Here is a 16,161-nt window from a genome sequence, read left to right on the forward strand (position 1 = left end):
CATCCGCTTGTGTTTTCGGTATGCGGATGCCATCATTCCAGGAGCGGCCAGAGGCCCAGGAACTGGAAGCTCGAAGCCCGCAGGGGACGGCGCTGGACGTGATGCTGCGTCCTCGGAACGCCCCGTGGCCGTAGATCCTGGCCACATCCGGCCCACGAGTACCTTCCGTTTGTGTCCGGAACGCTCCTCACAACTGTTCAATTCCACGAAATCCGCCTCGTTCGTGGATTTCTGTTTCTGTCATTCAAGTGACAGACACATCTGGGCAACACGGTGTGGAGGGCCCGGTGTTGAAGGAGCAGGTTCCCTGGGTCACGGGGAGGTTTCTTCACCTGCTCGCTGGGCCGCACTTATTGTTGCTTTATAACTTAAAATCCTGGGTCAAACCTTTCAGTTTTCTGGTATTTTAAGTCTCTTCATGTGGACATGAAGCAAAGGTTCTGTACTTTATTCATTTTTTTAATGTTTATTTATTTTTGAGAGAGAGAAGACAGAGTGTGAGCAGAGGAGGGGCAGAGAGAGGCGGGGGGAGACACAGAATCCGAAGCAGACTCCAGGCTCCGAGCTGTCAGTACAGAGCCCGATGTGGGGCTTGAACCCATGAACCGTGAGATCATGACCCCAGCCAAAGTCAGCTGCTTAACCGACTGAGCCACCCAGGCGTCCCTATTTAATTTTAATTTAATTTAATTTAACTTCATTTAATTTTATTTTACTTCATTTTGTTATTTTTTATTTTATTTATTTTGTTCTACAGTCTTTTAAAAAATTTGTTTCTTTACATTTATTTATTTTTGAGAGACAGAGAGAGCGTGAGCAGGGGAGACGCAGAGAGAGAGGGAGACAGAATCCGAAGCAGGCTCCAGGCTCCGAGCTGTCAGCACAGAGCCCGACGTGGGGCTCGAACCCACAAACCGTGAGATCATGACCCCAGCCAAAGTCAGCTGCTTAACCGACTGAGCCACCCAGGCATCCCTATTTACTTTTAATTTAATTTAACTTCATTTTATTTTACTTCATTTTGTTATTTTTTATTTTATTTATTTTGTTCTATAGTCTTTTAAAAAATTTGTTTCTTTACATTTATTTATTTTTGAGAGACAGACAGAGAGAGAGACAGAGCGTGAGTGGGGGAGAGGCAGAGAGAGAGGGAGACACAGAATCCCAAGCAGGCTCCAGGCTCCGAGAGCTGTCAGCACAGAACCTGATGAGGGGCTCCAACTCAGGAACCATGAGATCATGACCTGAGCCGAAGTCGGACACTCAACAGACTAAGCCACCCAGGCGCCCCTCATACTTTATTTATTTTTTAAGATGTTATTTTGGGGCTCCTGGGTGGCTCAGTTAAGCATCAGACTTTTGATTTTAGCTCAGGTCATGATCCCAGGATTGTGGGACTGACCTTGTGTTGGTCTCTGCACAGAGAGTGGACCCTGCTTGGGATTCTCTCTCTGCCCCCTCCCTGGCTTGTGTTCTCCCTCTCTCTCTCTCCCTCTCTCTCTCCCAGAAAGATATGAAGAAAGAGAGAGAGAGAGAGAAAAAAGAAAGAGAGAGAGAAGAAAAAAAAGAAAGAGAGAGAGAAAGACAGAAGGCTGAAAGTAAATAGAAAATAAAACCCAAAGAAAGCTGGTGGGTCTCTATAAATAACAAACAAAAGGGGCGCCTGGGTGGCTCAGTCGGTTAAGCGTCCGACTTCAGCTCAGGTCACGATCTCGCAGTTCGTGGGTTCGAGCCCTGCATTGGGCTCTGTGCTGACAGCTCAGAGCCTGGAGCCTGTTTCAGATTCTGTGTCTCCCTCTCTCTCTGACCCTCCCCAATTCATGCTCTATCTCTCTCTGTCTCAAAAATAAATAAACGTTTAAAAAAAAAATTTTTTTAAGTAAAAATAAAAAATAAAAATGCTTATTTATCCAAAGCAGGCTCCAGGCTCCGAGCTGTCAGCAGAGCTGATCTGGGGCTCGAACCCACGAGTCGTGAGATCATGACCTGAGCCGAAGTCGGATACGTGACTGAGCCACGGAGCCGTCCCCCGCCCATACCCAAAGATGGGTGTCTGAGCCTTGTGTATTTGAGGGACGCACTCTGTCAGAAGGATGTGCCTGGCAGGTGCTGTGGTGGCTGTGTGTGTGGACCACGAGCCCACGGGAAAGGAGGCTGTGTGGTTCCGGTGTGTGCACTGCCCTGTGGCTGCTGAATAAACGTTGGCGGAGTGAAGTACCATCAGGTGACGGTGTCTCTGGGTCACTCAAACCCGTACTTGGCCCTTCCCCTGTCAGAATCGGGGTGTGGGCACCTCGGGGGTCGGCCGTGCCCGGGCCCCCTTCTTGGGGTGAGCGCCTGCCTCCCAGCACATGGGCGTGTTCTCAGGGCCCGGCTGCTCGCGGCACAGTGGACCGGGCCTTGGGAGGGGAGAGGCCCGTCCGTGGACAGAGGGGTCCTGGGGAAGCCTGGGTGCTCGTGGGGCAGGGGGGGCGGTCTTGTACCTGGTCCCCTCGGTGGGAAGACCGACGCCCTCTGTCCGTGGTCCCTTCCCCCCATGTCCCTGATCTTCCCTCCTGGGCCCCCGAGCCCCTCCCCCAACCCCCCCATGCAGGCCCCTGAGCCACCCCCCCCAAGCCTCTCTCACAGGCCCCCCCCTGAGTGCCAGCCACCTCCTCATCATGCTTGTAAGCATTCAGTTGGGCGTCAGGACGCTGTGGCTCTGGGCCTTGGGGTGGGGCCTCTGGGACACTGGGGTGTGGACCCTGGGGTGGGTGGCTGTGAGGAGGAGAGTGAGGGACCAGAGGTCTGACCCAGCCACACCCCCTCCTTGTGTCTCCTGCACGGGGAGGTGCTGCGGTGGTGAGAACAGAGTCGGGGGCTGGAAGGGGGCGGCCCTGGTGTGGGTCCCAGGCAGAGAGCCAGGCTGCGGGGCCTCAGGGAAGAGTGGGCACACACCGGGGGCGGGCAGACCGGGCGGGACCTTGGGGGCTGGGGGCGGCCCGCGCAGCACACTCCCCTGCCCACTGCGGTCTCTTCGGTCTCTTCGGGGTTGGCCAGTCTCCTGGCTTCAGGCTGGGCTGGGCTGCTCTGTCCACACCTCTGCCCCGTCCCCTTGTTTCTCCTTGACCTGTGTGTGCCCGCAGAGGCCTCAGGGTCGTCGGGAGACAGTCCTCATTGCCGGGACACTGCGGTGGGGAACAGGGAGGTCTGGCAGCCCTGAGTTTATGGGGACCAGCACCCGGGAAGCCCCAAGTGGCTCCTCCCACCCCTGCCACACTGGCAGGACCGTGTGCTTGGCGGCCGGCCCTCGGAAGACTCAGCAAGGCTGGTTTACAGACACAAGAGCAGAGCTTTTAATATCCTGTAGCTGGAACAGCGTGGAAGGCAACCCACGCTCAGGTCACAGGCACGTCCCCGCGGAGTCACCCTGAGACCTGACCTTTGACTTCCGGCCGCAGGGGGGCGGCCACCAGCCTTTCGGGCCCAGCAGGGAGCAAGGCGCCCGAGGGGGCGGGCAGGACGCCCCGAGGCGGTGCTGAGGCCACACAGCCTCCGCTCCCTCACTGGCTGGCTGACTCCGGGAAGAGCTTCCGGAACTTGCTGTAGGCAGAGCTGCTGATGACGACCCTGACGTCAGCAGCCCCGGCCTCGGGGATCACGTCCACGTCCAGCACCGTCGCCTCCTGGTGCAGCCAGCTGAGGAAGTGAGCAAGGGACACGTTCTCTGAGGCGGGCGAGGACCCCAAAGGGCTATGTTCCCAGGAACTAGTCCCAGGCAGAGCGCCGTCCCACAGAACGCTACCCCTGGAGCCCCGTCCCCAGTCCCCGAAGAGTCCCGTCCCCGCAGAGCCCTGTCCCCTAAGCGCACACCGCCTTGCTGTCACTGGTGGGGGACCTACTGGCAACGAACTCCCCCGCCCAGCCGCATGCCTGTCAGCTCAAGGAGGCCACTTGCCCCGCAGGCCAAGTCATTAACCCAGATTCGCTGTAGACGCGTCAGACACCTGCCCCGTGTGCTGGTGCACTGCCCGGCCCTTCCTACACCTGCTTGGCCAGCCCCACGCACCTCAGCTGTGCCCCCGCCAGCCGGACTCGGAGCGTGAGGACCTGTCTCCCTGTGGCTCTCAGGACGGCGTCCTCCAGCCGGGCCCTCAGCTCCGGGAGCCCGTGTCCCAGGAGGGCGGACACGGCCACGGCCTGGGATCCTGACGGGCTGTACCTGCGTCGGGGCGGCGGGCAGACCCCACTCAGCCCGGGGAACACCGAGCGAGGGTCCCCAAGAAGCACCCCCCCCATCCCGCCCCCGGGGCCTGAACTGTGACTGTGTCAGACGGTCCCAGGAGAGGACGCGGCCCCGCTGGACAGGGACACAGGGACGGAGAAAACCATAAGGCTGCGGTGACACGGGGGGGGGGGGGCCTGTGGGGGTAAGGGGTTCAGAACATGCAACCCCAGAACACGGCTGCGGTGACACATCCGGGACAAGGGCGCTGGGACCGCCCCTTTCCCTCCCGGGACCAGCAGGGGGCGCTCCGCGGAAAACCGTGGGGCAGGCGGCGAGGGGCGGCCACAGGTCGGTCACCGGGCCGCGTCACCAGTACCAGTACGTGCGGGAATGAGGTCCGGGGGGAGGGGGGCAGGCCGGGGTCCACTCACCCGGGCACCAGGTCGACCTTGTTATGAACTTCCAGCACGGAGTCCAGCAGCGGGGCGGGCAGGCGCAGGCCCCGCAGGGCGGCCAGGACGGTGGCTTTCTGCAGCTCCGTCTCGGGGTGGCTCACGTCTCTCACGTGCACGACCAGATCCTGGGGAGCAGACGGGCCCCGTGCTGGGGACGGGGTTCCGGGGGGCACACCGGAGGACCCGCGCCGGCCGGGGGCTCTCACGGGCACCGCACGGTGGGGTGGGGGTGGGAGCGGGAGCGGGAGCCGGCCCTTGCCCCTGGCGGTCCCCTGCCCCGGTCGCGGCGGTGGGAGGCTCCCCGAGACCAGAGCTGGCCCGGGGCCCACCCAGTGCCCCCTGCTCGGGGGTCCAGCCCCGGCCAGGGTCCGCCGCCCTCCACGTGGCCGGGGGCCCTGGGCGGCTCCCGCACCAAAGGCAGCAGGCACGCACCTTCGGGCTCAGGTAGGCCCCCGACCCCCACCGGGTGCCTTGTTCATCATCCGCCGAACCCTGAGTCCGCATGACTCCAAATTTTAAAGGACGCCTCTTCCTACGCTTAAGTATCTTTACAGGTAGGTGACCCATGCACAATTGGGAAAACGCGGGCATTTGACTGGTGCAGCCGTTTCGGCTGGGGTCATGACCTCACGGTTGGTGGGTTCAAGCCCCACCTTGGGCTCGGGCCCACAGCGTGGAGCCCGCTTGGGATCCTCTCTCTCCCTCTCTCCCAAGATACATGAAAAAGAATTTGGAAAATGCAGCAAGAAGAAAGAGCTGCCTGTAATTCTGCCCCTGGGAACAGGCACCGCCCACATTCCAGAATGTTCACTTCCGGGTTTTAGATGCGCTTAAAATTAAACAACAAAAAAAAATGTTTTACTTCAGAAACGTTCCAGATTTTCTGGAAATATGGCAGAGGGGGCACTTGGCCCTCACCTTGCTGCCGCAGCCAACGTTAGTCATGGCGTGTGCCACAAGCCAGGGTGACCCCGGGGCGCACTTGTGACGACCCTCCAGGCTCTGTCCCGAGTCACTGGCCTCTCCTTTTCCGTCCTGGACACCACACAGGACACTTGTCACATTGCCGGACACCTGTCCTTGGCCCCTCTGAGCCCCGACCACGTTGAGCACCGGGCGGGCATTTTGTGGGACGCCCTGTAGCTGAGGTCGGCCTGGTTCATTCTCCTGTTCACACCACGGTTCGGGGTTTGGGGGCAAGACCACAGAGAGTGTGCCCTGAGTCCCCGCGGCCACAGCTGCGCACCCAGGTGACCTGAGGGCTGAGGGGCAGGCGCCTGGTCGCCCTGGACAGCGGCTCCACCTCCTGTGAATTAGTCTTCAAAGGGGTCACCGGACAGGGCTCAGTCTCAGGGTGGCTTAGGTGCCACCTTCCTGAGGGGGTGTGTCTCCGGAGACCTGGCCCCCGGGTTGTGTCGTGTGAGGGGACCCGGTCCCTGGGTTTTGTTGTGAGGGGACCTGGCCCCCATGCTGTGTCGTGTGTGAGGGGACCCGGACCCCACGCTGTGTCGTGTGTGAGGCGACCCGGCCCCCATGCTGTGTCGTGTGTGAGGGGACCCGGCCCCCACGCTGTGTCATGTATGAGGGGACCCGGTCCCCAAGGCTGTGTTGTGAGGAGACCCGGTCCCCAAGGCTGTGTCGTGTGTGAGGGGACCTGGTCCCAAGGTGGTGTCACACGTGAGTGGATCTGGCCCCCACGCTGTGTTGTGTGTGAGGGGACCCGGTCCCCAAGGCTGTGTTGTGTGTGAGGGGACCCGGTCCCAAGGTGGTGTCACACATGAGTGGATCTGGCCCCCAAGCTGTGTCACGTTTGAGGGACTTCGCCCCCACTTTGTATTGTGCAAGAGGGAATCCTGCCCCCAAGTTGTGTCATGTATGAGGGGACCTGCTACCCAGGGTTACATCGTGTGTGAAGGTCCCAGATCCCTATGTTGTGTCACGTGTGAGGGGACCCGGTCCCCAAGGCTGTGTCGTGTGAAGGGACCGGGCCCCAGGTTACACAGCTGTTTTAGGTAATTTGGCCTCTGGGATCATCCCACACTCACTGAATGAGCCACGTCTTCCAGGGTGGCGGAGAAGGACTCGATCAGGCTGTGGGGCAGCTGGGAGAGGAAGCCGACGGTGTCCATGTAGATGACGGCCACGCGGGAGGGCAGCCACCCCGCGTGGGCTGTGACGTCCAGTGTCGCAAACAGCCGATCCTGGGGCCGGACGGCGTCGTCACCCGTCAGGGCCTTGATCAGCGTGGTTTTTCCTGGAAGGTGGGTCACAGGGGACGCGCTGTGTGAGAGGCCCCCTCACCACACGTGTCCCACCTCGGCAGCAGTCGAACCCACGTGCATCTGGCCGAGGCGGCGGCCACACGTTGTGAGGTCTCTGAGCTCCTAGTCTCCGCCCTGTGTGGTCAGAGAACCTGCCGTTCTCCGTCACGCTTGCGGCCCAGAGGGCCAGGGCCCAGGGTACGAGTGCCTGTATGCAGGACGGCGGTGGTGTGGACGGGGTGGTGACGGCCGAGGGGGTGAGGGCACCCGTGCACACGAGGATAGTACAGACCCGGCGGTCACGTTTGTGCACGTGTGGGGGACACGTGATTGGCATCTACGTACACGAGGCAGGTTCTCCGCGTGTCTGAGATGCAGTAGGTATCTGCGTGGCAGAAAGGTGATGGTGTAGACAGGGGCCGTGGTGCCTATGGGGCATGTGTGTTGTCTGCGAGGTGGGCTGGGTGCCTGTGTAGACAGAGTGCTGGTGGTGGAGTTGAGGTATGTGTATAAGGCGGACCGGATGTTGGTGTAGACGGAGTGATGATGGAGTGGGGCGGGTACAGTGTGTGTGACGTAGGCTGGGCGTCTGTGTAGACGGGGTGGTGGTGAAATCGGTGTGTGTGTGTGTGGGGTGGACGGGGGTGACAACGTTAATGGAGTGTGGCGGTGTAGACAGGCAGGAGCTGTATGTGTCTGGAATGGCCCCAGAGGACGTCCCCTCCACTCCGCCTTCCTGCAAGAATGCGCCCGTGTGTGCGCCTGGCCCCCGTGTTCGGGGCCACGCCAGCTCGTGGACATTACTGGTGGCCACTGGCTTCAGCCCGCCCCACAGGTGAATGAGGAGATGACCCGGTAGGGCGGCCCCACCTGGACACACAGGTGCCCTCACCACACAGGTCCCGGGGCACAGACTCCTCTGTGCTGGTGAGCCACGGGCCGTGGGCATAACCTAGTAGTACTGAGTTCGGTAGCCTCGGCGGAGCTCCAGAAGCTCGGTGCTGACGCCGCCGTGCGGACGCACTCGCCGTTTCCCACAGGGTGAGAGCCTGTATCTACCCAAGCGGGATTCTCTGCAGCTGCGGTGCCCCCGCACTTTCTGTTCCAGGTTTTGTGGGAAGTTCCCTGCCTCCTTGAGGACAGGGAGCCGGTGGCGTGAGGCTGGTGGGGACCTCACGCTGGCAGGGGAGTGGACCTCGCGCAGCCCGGCACCCGCTGGCGGACCGGACCCCGACGGTGAGGAAGTCGCACCTGCCGTTGTCTCCCTTTACCGAGCACAGCCGTGAGCTCAGGGCTTCGGGACGAAGGGGACCCGAGGTTCCGTGTCCTGCAGACGATCGCGCTGAGCGCACACGTTAAGCTAAACCACGAGCCCTGTGGTGAGGTCCTACTGCGCACAGTCTGAACCGCTTTTATCCTTCTAGGGGCCTGCCCACCATGAACGGTCTTAACACCGTCACCCTTCTGTCTCTCTCTGAGTCTCAACACACCTGTAAGAGAGGGGAGTGCAGTCCGCTGTCCAGCACTCGATGACCACGCTGCTGACCTGACGGGGCACCCGCCGCGGGCCCTGCAAATGCCCCGGGGACATGAGCCACGCTTTCCACCTGTTCTCATCATCCGTCGGCCCTCTGAATCCCAGGGCCTTGTTGCGTTGGCGAGCGGTCTCTCCCCAAATGCACTAGCAGGGTGGTGGGGGGACGGTGGACCCCCCAGGAGCCCCCAGAACTTCTCTCACCGCAGTTTGTGTATCCCACCATGGAGACCACAGGAAACTCCCGCCGTCTGCGCTGCCTTCCCAGGAGACGCCTTTTCTCCCGAAGTCTGTCCAGGGCCTTCCGAATATTCAGCTCCTTGTCCTTCAGCAGGCGCCGTTGCACCTGCACGGGCGATTCTCCTACAAACACCCAACACGGCGAGTCGGTGAGCACACTCACAAAGACGTGAGAGCAGAGTGAGCCACGCGGGTCCCTGTGTGCGCTGTGGACAGGCATTCTGCCCCTGGGACCCGCCCCCCGCCCCGCCGGTCTGCTCTTCTATACTGCCCCAGCACCTTCCTGTCTGACAGATGGCTTCACCCAGTGGAGGGTGGGCTCGCCTCCGGACTTCCGCCCTCTGAGGTCACCTGGGCTCCCCTTTATTTGGGAGTAAGGGAGAGCCTCAGAAGGACAGCCCCCATGATATCCAGAGCCCCTGAGCGGTGCCCCAAAGACACATCTACATCCTGACCCCTGGGACCTGTGAACGGGAACTCATTTCGGAATATGGTCTGGGCGCATATAACTGGTGAGGGATCTGAGGGGTCATCCCGGATCAGTGTGGCCCTAAATCCAAAGACAAATGTCTGCATAACATAAGAGAAGACAGAGGAGAAGCCGTGTGAAGATGTGAAGACCCATGTGGGAGGGACGCAGCCACGAGCCCAGGGACGCCTGGAGCCCCAGAAGCTGCAAGAGGCAGGAAGGACCCTCCCCTGCAGCCTCTGGAGGGAGCACAGCCCTGCCCAGCCCCCTGACCCGATCTCAGCGGCCCTGCCCCCACCCCACCCCCCAGATCTCAGACTTCTGGTCTCCAGAACTGAGAGAGTAGATTCCTGAGGTTTTAAGGCTCTGGCTTGTGGTCCTTCATTGCAGCCACCCCAGCAGACCACGTAGATATCCTAGTTTGTGTGAATGGGACCATGCACGAGGTCACATGCAGCCCCACTGGGATCTTTCAGCGCTGCTGTCCCCTCCCTAAGGGTGGCTGCCGTGACATACCCCCTTCTGAGCACGCGGTGACAAGACCTCACGTTACCTGACCCCATGATGTAGCGTGAGCCTCCTCCCCGTCCATCCAGGCGGGCGGTGCTGCTCAGGTGGGCCCTGCCGTGGAAAGGGGGCGTCTCAGTAGACAGGGTGAGACGTCCGTGCCCATCTAGGGGGAGCGCACCAGGTGACAGGACACAGACGTGAGGGTGAGATGAGAACTCTGGGTGGAGAGAGCGAGGCAGGGGGTCTTTCCTCCTGCCTGGATCTTCACCGTCACGGAAGGGGGGGGCCCCCACAGCGGGGTGACCTGTCCGGGGAGGCACGCTGCTTGGACAGGAGCCTGACAGGCCTCGTCCGGGAGGGCACGGCCAGCCCTGCCTTCCGTCTTCACCGCACCCCAGGCCACGGGTCGGACACGCGACTAGGCGAGCCGCGAGAGCTGGGGCGTGCCCCGAACCTGAGAAGGGGGAGCTCAGCCAGCGCGACCTGCAGCCGGGCCTCCTTCGTCCGGGCGTTGCAGCGGAAAATGGAAAGAACGACGGTGAATCGGTCAAACACCTGCACGCCCCAGGCGGCCTCCAGTTCTTTCTGGAAACGGAGGGAGGGAGTGAGGGCATCTGCAGCGGTGTCTCGGGTGAAGGGGGCCGCCGAGATGGCGTCCGCGATTGATCCCGGGGCCTCCTCCGTCCGACCCCTGAGACTCCCGCGTACCTTGGTGGGCGGGGCCATCCTCTCCACATTCAGAAAGACCGCGGTGATTTCTGGCAACGCTCTGATTTTCTCTGCGGAAAAGAGAAGGTTCGGTCGGACGTCAGGGCTCCATGGGGTCTGTCGTGGGGCCGACCCTGGGCTCAGGCTGGCTGTGGTCACCGGGTACCCCTCGACTCCCTGAGTGTGTATTTGGGAAGTCGGGTGTGTGAGGCAGGGGAGGGGAGGACCGGGGTCCCTTTGGGGGTCGTGGGTCTTGCACACGCAGGTGACACGACCCCACGGGGTCTGAATGGCTCCATGACCTGCGGTGACAGAGCCGAGCGGTGAGCACCCCCTCAGCGTATCCGCAGGGCTCGCCGCTCTGAAGTGTGACACCCCAGGGGGTCCCTGGAAGGCAGGGTTCACACACAGCACCCTGTCTGCGGGGAGGGCTGGGCTGGGGTCCCGGGGCCGGTTTCCACCGGACTCTGAATTGCCCCGACGGCCCCACTGGGCACAGTTCAGGTTGCGATCGGGGCACGGAGGCGTTTTGGACGTCCGATCCAAGTTCCCGTGAGGACGCCTCTACTCGGCCCAGACGGCGAGAGCCCCACCGTTCCTGCTCCAGGAGGAAGAGAGCCAAGGAGCAGGGCCCACCTGTCAGGTGCCGCAGGGTCCCTCTGCCGAACGCGACCTTCCCGTCGGGTGTTCTGGCGGGCACCACCATCCTTTCCACCACCGACCAGCGGTCCAGCGTGTGGACCAGAGATTCCGCCTCCGCCACCTGCCGGTCAGCTTCGGGGAGACACAGGGCCAGGGTGAGGGACACACCCTTGCGAGGTCGGCCCCGGGGCCCCGTGCTCCCCAGCTCGGATGCTGCAGCACGGCGGCACAGAGGTCCGGACGCAGCACCCAGGTAGGCACCTGGTCCGAAACACAGCTGTGTGCCTCCAGGCCCAGACCGTTGCAGCCTCCGCTCACGCTGGATGCCGGGGGCTGGGCAGATAACGGGACGTGGGCTGGGTGAGGCCCCCGCGGTCTGTCGTGACCCAGAGGACAGCGGGTCTCGTGACGGAGCCCAGGAACTGGCTACATTCATTGCCTGCAGGGTGGGCTGTGAGCCCCCGCTTAGGCAGGGAGTGGGGCGCTGGTGCCAGTGGGTCCTGGGGCTTGGAGTCCTGACTGCTGCCGACAGGGCAGAGGGGGGCTCGGAGCTCTGTGACACGGAGGCCAGCGTGCTGGGTCCCACCCCTGTGACACTTGTACTAAGCGCCCGCTGTGCCCCAGTGCGGTCTGCCCTCTCCCGGCGGCCGCCTTGGAGCACAGTGTCCTCAGGTTCCCCTGAGGGACCTCGCTGGTCCTCCTCACCTCGCCCCTCTGGGTGGGTCCCCGATCGACTCCTTAACCGTCACACGTGGGGCATCGGCAATGAAACCTGAGGACACTTGTGTATTCACAGTTCACATGCGTGGGCTCACTCACAACTGGACCCTGCTCGCAGCACTACGGAAGCTTCCCCCACCCCTCACCTCCCGACCCCTGCCCCACACCTCCCCACCCCTGCCCCACACCTCCCCTCCCCGCCCCACACCTCCCCTCCCCATACCTTGCTACCCCCTCCCCACACTTCCCCTCCCCTCCCCCTCCCCTTCCCATACCTCCCCACCCCTGCCGCATACCTCTTCACTCCACACCTCCCCACCCCTGCCCCACACCTCCCCTCTCCCACCCCACACCTCCTCAGCCCCCACCCCACACCTCCCCTCCCCTGCCTCACACCTCGGCACCACACCATTGAAGACCAGTTGGCACCACTTCCTTGTTCCCCATCTATCACATCCGGCCATTAGGAGAAAATTACAGGGTATACTGACAGGTGACAAACGTGATGTAAAGACACAGAGCAGCGTCAGAGCCAGGGAATATGGCAGGAATGCTGGGATTATCGGACCAGGAACTTACAACAACTATGAGTCATATGCTAAGGGCTCTGACAGATAAAGGAGCCGGCACGCAAGGACAGATGGGCAACGTAAGCAGACAGATGGAAATCTGAAGAAAGAGCCAAACAGAAATGCTGGCTGTCACAAACACTCCAACGGAAAGGAAGAATCCGCTAATAGGCTTATGAGTGGGCCGGACAAGGCCAAGGAATGAATCTCTAAGCTTGAAGACAGGACAAGAGTCGTGATGAAGACATTCCGACTGTGAACGACGTAGAGAAGCTGAGAAGTCAAGCCACAGACTAGAAGAAAATATTTGTAAAAAACATCTGAGAAAGGGCTGTTATCCAGAAGAACTCTTAAAACTTAGCAGTAATAGAAGAACTTGAGGGGCGCCTGGGAGCTCAGTCGGTCGAGCGTCCGACTTCGGCTCAGGTCATGATCTAGAGGTTCGTGAGTTCGAGCCCCATGTCGGGCTCTGCACCGACAGCTTAGAGCCCGGAATCTGCTTTGGATTCTGTGTCTCTCTCTCTCTGCCCCTTTGCCGCTCATGCTCTGTCTCTCTCCGTCTCTCAAAGATGAACAAACGTTTAAAAAAAAATTTAAAAAAAAGAACTGGGCCAAACGGGACGCCTCAGTGGCTCGGTCGGTTGAGGGTCTGACTTCGGCTCAGGTCACAATCTTACGGTTTGTGACATCGAGCTCTGCACGGGGCTGTCAGTGGGAGCTGGCTTGGGACCCTCTGCCCCCTCTCTCTTCACCTCTCCCGCTCACGCTCTCTGAGAAATAAACATTAAAAAGTTTCATAATAAAAATATAAAAAAAACAAAAGCTGGGCCGAAGACCTAACACACACCTGACCACAGAAGCTGGGGAGAGACGCTCTACACCATATGTGGTCGGGGAAATGAATGCACGTTACCTCGAGAGCCACGCACACCTGTGAGGCTGGCCCAGACGCAGAACGCGGACAACACCTGACACTGGTGACACGGGTGCAGCAAGAACCCTCCTTCGTCGCTGATGGGAACCCAAAGTGGTGCAGCCGCTGGCAAAGCAGTTTGGTGCTTTCTTATAAAACCAAATGTGCTCTTACCAGAGGGTCCAGCAGAATGCTCCCTGATATTTACCCAAGTGAACAGAAACTTGGGTCCACACAAAGCTGCACGTGGATGTTTACAGCAGCTTGGAAGCAACCTTGACGTCCCTCCGCAGGTGGACGGATAAATACACTGGGGGCCATCCAGACAATAGGGTCTTAGCACCACCAGAAACAAATGAGCTGTATGGCCACAGAAACTCACGCAGGAGCCTTAGATGCATGTGATTGAGTGACGGGAGCCGGTCTGAAAAGGCTGCGTAGTGGATGGTTCTAACCCTATGATGTTCTGGAAAAGGCAGAACGAGGCACATAGTAAAAACATCTGCAGTTGCCAGGAAGGGGGTGGGGTGAAGCATGAACAGGAGGGGCAGTGAAACCCTCTGCAGAATCCTGTAATGATGGATCCGTGATGTTGTACATGGTCCAGACCCACAGAGCGTGAAACACCGAGAGTGAATCATACTGTAAACCGCGGACTCTGGGTGATTCCGTGTTCACGTAGGTTCCTGGATCGTAACACGTGTCCTGCTCTGGTGTGGATGCTGGTAACACACGAGGCTAACCAGGTGGGACAGGAGGTACGGGGAACCCTCTGTACTGTCTTCTCAAGTTTCCTGTGCAACTAACACTACTCTAAAAGGCTTTAAAAGAGAAAACAAGGAACATAGCACTGAGATGGAATGTTCTTGAACAGGAAAATTCACAGGAACAGAGAGCAGATTCGTGGCTGTGAGGGACGGGATAGGGATGCGATGCAAAGTGGCTGGTATTAAGGGGACAGGGCCTCCTTCTGCGGCCCCCACCTCCCCACAGCCACCCAGCTAGCCTGCCGAGGGTCGCAGGCCGTGCTCCCTGGAGGACCCCTCTCTGGAGACTGTCCTCACACCTCTGTGCCTGCCCCTTCCCGCTGTGGGCTCTGGTCTTCCCAGGCCATCCAGGACCACTCTGCTGAGACCCTCGAACCACATCTCGCCCACCCGCAGCACGTGGGCCCAGGAGGTGGCTTTCTGCCGTGAGTGCGTGCTGTGCCCCGAGCCTCCAGCTAACCAGCTGTTAGTGACTGGGGGGAACGATGGCGGTGCCAGGCAGCTGCCCTCGAGAGGGCAGGCAGACAAGGGTTTGCGGTTCCGGGTATAAAGTGCATGCACGATGACCATCTTCTTGCGCAATCTTTAGTATTCAGTGGTTACATAAATGAAAATGCTGCACAGTAAGGTACTTAAGGATCCGTCTCACACACACACGAACACACACAGACGGGGCACGCTGGCTCTAGACTTTTGCTAGATTCTTTACAGGAAAGAACGGGTAGGACACAACACACGCTGCAGGGGAGAGGAGGGCTTAACCAGGGAGCAGGCAGAGAGGGGACAGGGCCAGGCAGCAGGGGGCTGGGGCTGCCTCCAGCAGGTTTAGGGAGATGGGTGGGGGCGTTTCCGTGCTGCGCTTGGCGCCCCGCCCCCTCAGCCCCAGTCCTCCGAGTCTCCGCCCCCGACGCCCCGCCCCTCCCAATCTCCGCCCCCAGAGCGCCAGCCCTGAGTTCTGGACTTGGAAGCTCCGCCCATCCCAATCTCCGCCCCCAGTCCCGAAAACCCCGCCCCCCTAGTCTCCACTCCCGAGTTCAAGTGCCTACAGCCACGCCCCCCCACCGAGCTCCGGCCCGATTCTCCCGAGGCTCCGCCCCCTGGGAGCCCCGCCTCTCAGAGTCCCCGGCCCCGCCCGCGGCGCAGTTCCTGCGCACCTCGGGTCAGCTGCAGCTTCCCGGGTCCCCACTTGACCTCAGGGTGAACCAGGCACACGCGCTGGGTCCCCACCGGCAGCAAAGGGTCCCTCCTCAGCAGCTCCTCCTCCTCTTCTTCCTCGTCCTCGGCATCTTCCGGTTCCTCCACCTCTCCCGTTCGGCTTCTCGGGTCGTCAGTCGGTGGGCCCCGTCCTCCGCCCCCTCGCCCCTTGAGGTCCCCGGGGTGGAAGGCGGCGAACGCGCGCTCGGGGCAGACCAGCAGCGGCGGCGCGGGTCTCGGAGCCCGGCGGCCGAGAACTACGCGAGACAGCCAGGCCGCCGGGCGGATGGCGGCCCGCAGGGCCCACATCCTGCGCTGGCCGGCACGCTATGGGGCGGGGCCTCGGGGGGGGGGCGTGTTCCCATGCGAACTCCCCATTGGCCCCCGGACGTCACGTGCTCGCCGTCGCTTGATTGGCGCGAGCGGTCCCGGGCTGGCAAAGCTTGGGACTACGCCGCCGGGGGCTAGCTTCGCTTCGGCGGAGACTGCCCGGGGCGGATGCCCGCGCCGGGTAGTGCCGCCAGCGGGGCAGGCGCAGGCATCCGATCCTGGGCGGGCGCTTCCCCACACCCGTCTCTCTCCGGCTTCCGAGTGGGATCTTCCCTCAGATCCGAGTGGTCTGGTCCTGGGGGCCTGAGTGCCCCCGCAGAGGTCCCACATCCTGCGAGGGGGCCCGAGGCTGCACCGGGGGTGGGGGTGCCTCCACATCCTGCCTTGGGGGTCTGAGTGAGGCCGCGGGGGTCCCACATCCTGCCTTGGGGGTCCGAATGCCGCCTCGGGGGTCCACATCCAGCCTTGGGGATAGGAGTGCTCCCTCGGGGGTCCCACATCCTGCTTTGGGGGTCCGAGTGAGGCCGCAGGGGTCCCACATCATGACTTGGGGCTCTGAGTGCGCCCCCAGGGTTCCCACACCCTGCCTTAGGGGTGTGAGGGCTTCCCCTGGGGGGGGTCCCACATCCTGCCCTGGGGGTT

The 16,161-nt window shown here is 61.2% G+C and overlaps 1 protein-coding gene across 1 annotated transcript; it reads right to left on the reverse strand.

Moving 5' to 3' along the window:
- Positions 1 to 3,311: 3,311 nt before the first annotated feature.
- LOC105261393 (putative GTP-binding protein 6) lies at positions 3,312 to 15,524 on the reverse strand. Its single transcript, XM_011291581.3, has 10 exons — positions 15,150 to 15,524; positions 11,021 to 11,158; positions 10,385 to 10,455; positions 10,131 to 10,261; positions 9,720 to 9,787; positions 8,662 to 8,820; positions 6,708 to 6,916; positions 4,639 to 4,787; positions 4,049 to 4,201; positions 3,312 to 3,678 (listed from the first exon to the last, which is right to left on the reverse strand). The coding sequence occupies exons 1-10, from the start codon at positions 15,496 to 15,498 to the stop codon at positions 3,543 to 3,545; spliced, it is 1,563 nt and encodes a 520-aa protein (XP_011289883.1). The 5' UTR covers positions 15,499 to 15,524; the 3' UTR covers positions 3,312 to 3,542.
- Between the last annotated feature and the right edge of the window lie 637 nt (positions 15,525 to 16,161).

This window comes from Felis catus, chromosome X (assembly GCF_018350175.1).
Source record: "Felis catus isolate Fca126 chromosome X, F.catus_Fca126_mat1.0, whole genome shotgun sequence".
NCBI classification, from domain to species: Eukaryota; Metazoa; Chordata; class Mammalia; order Carnivora; family Felidae; genus Felis; species Felis catus.

Coding starts and splice junctions, on each gene's coding strand:
- LOC105261393 (XM_011291581.3), bottom strand. CDS start 15,498: ATGTGGGCCCTGCGGGCCGCCATCCGCCCGGCGGCCTGGCTGTCTCGC. Junction 11,159..15,149: donor GAAGCTGCAGCTGACCCGAG/GTGCGCAGGAAC, acceptor GTCTCCCCGAAG/CTGACCGGCAGGTGGCGGAG. Junction 3,679..4,048: donor CTGGCGGGGGCACAGCTGAG/GTGCGTGGGGCT, acceptor TCACTTCCTCAG/CTGGCTGCACCAGGAGGCGA.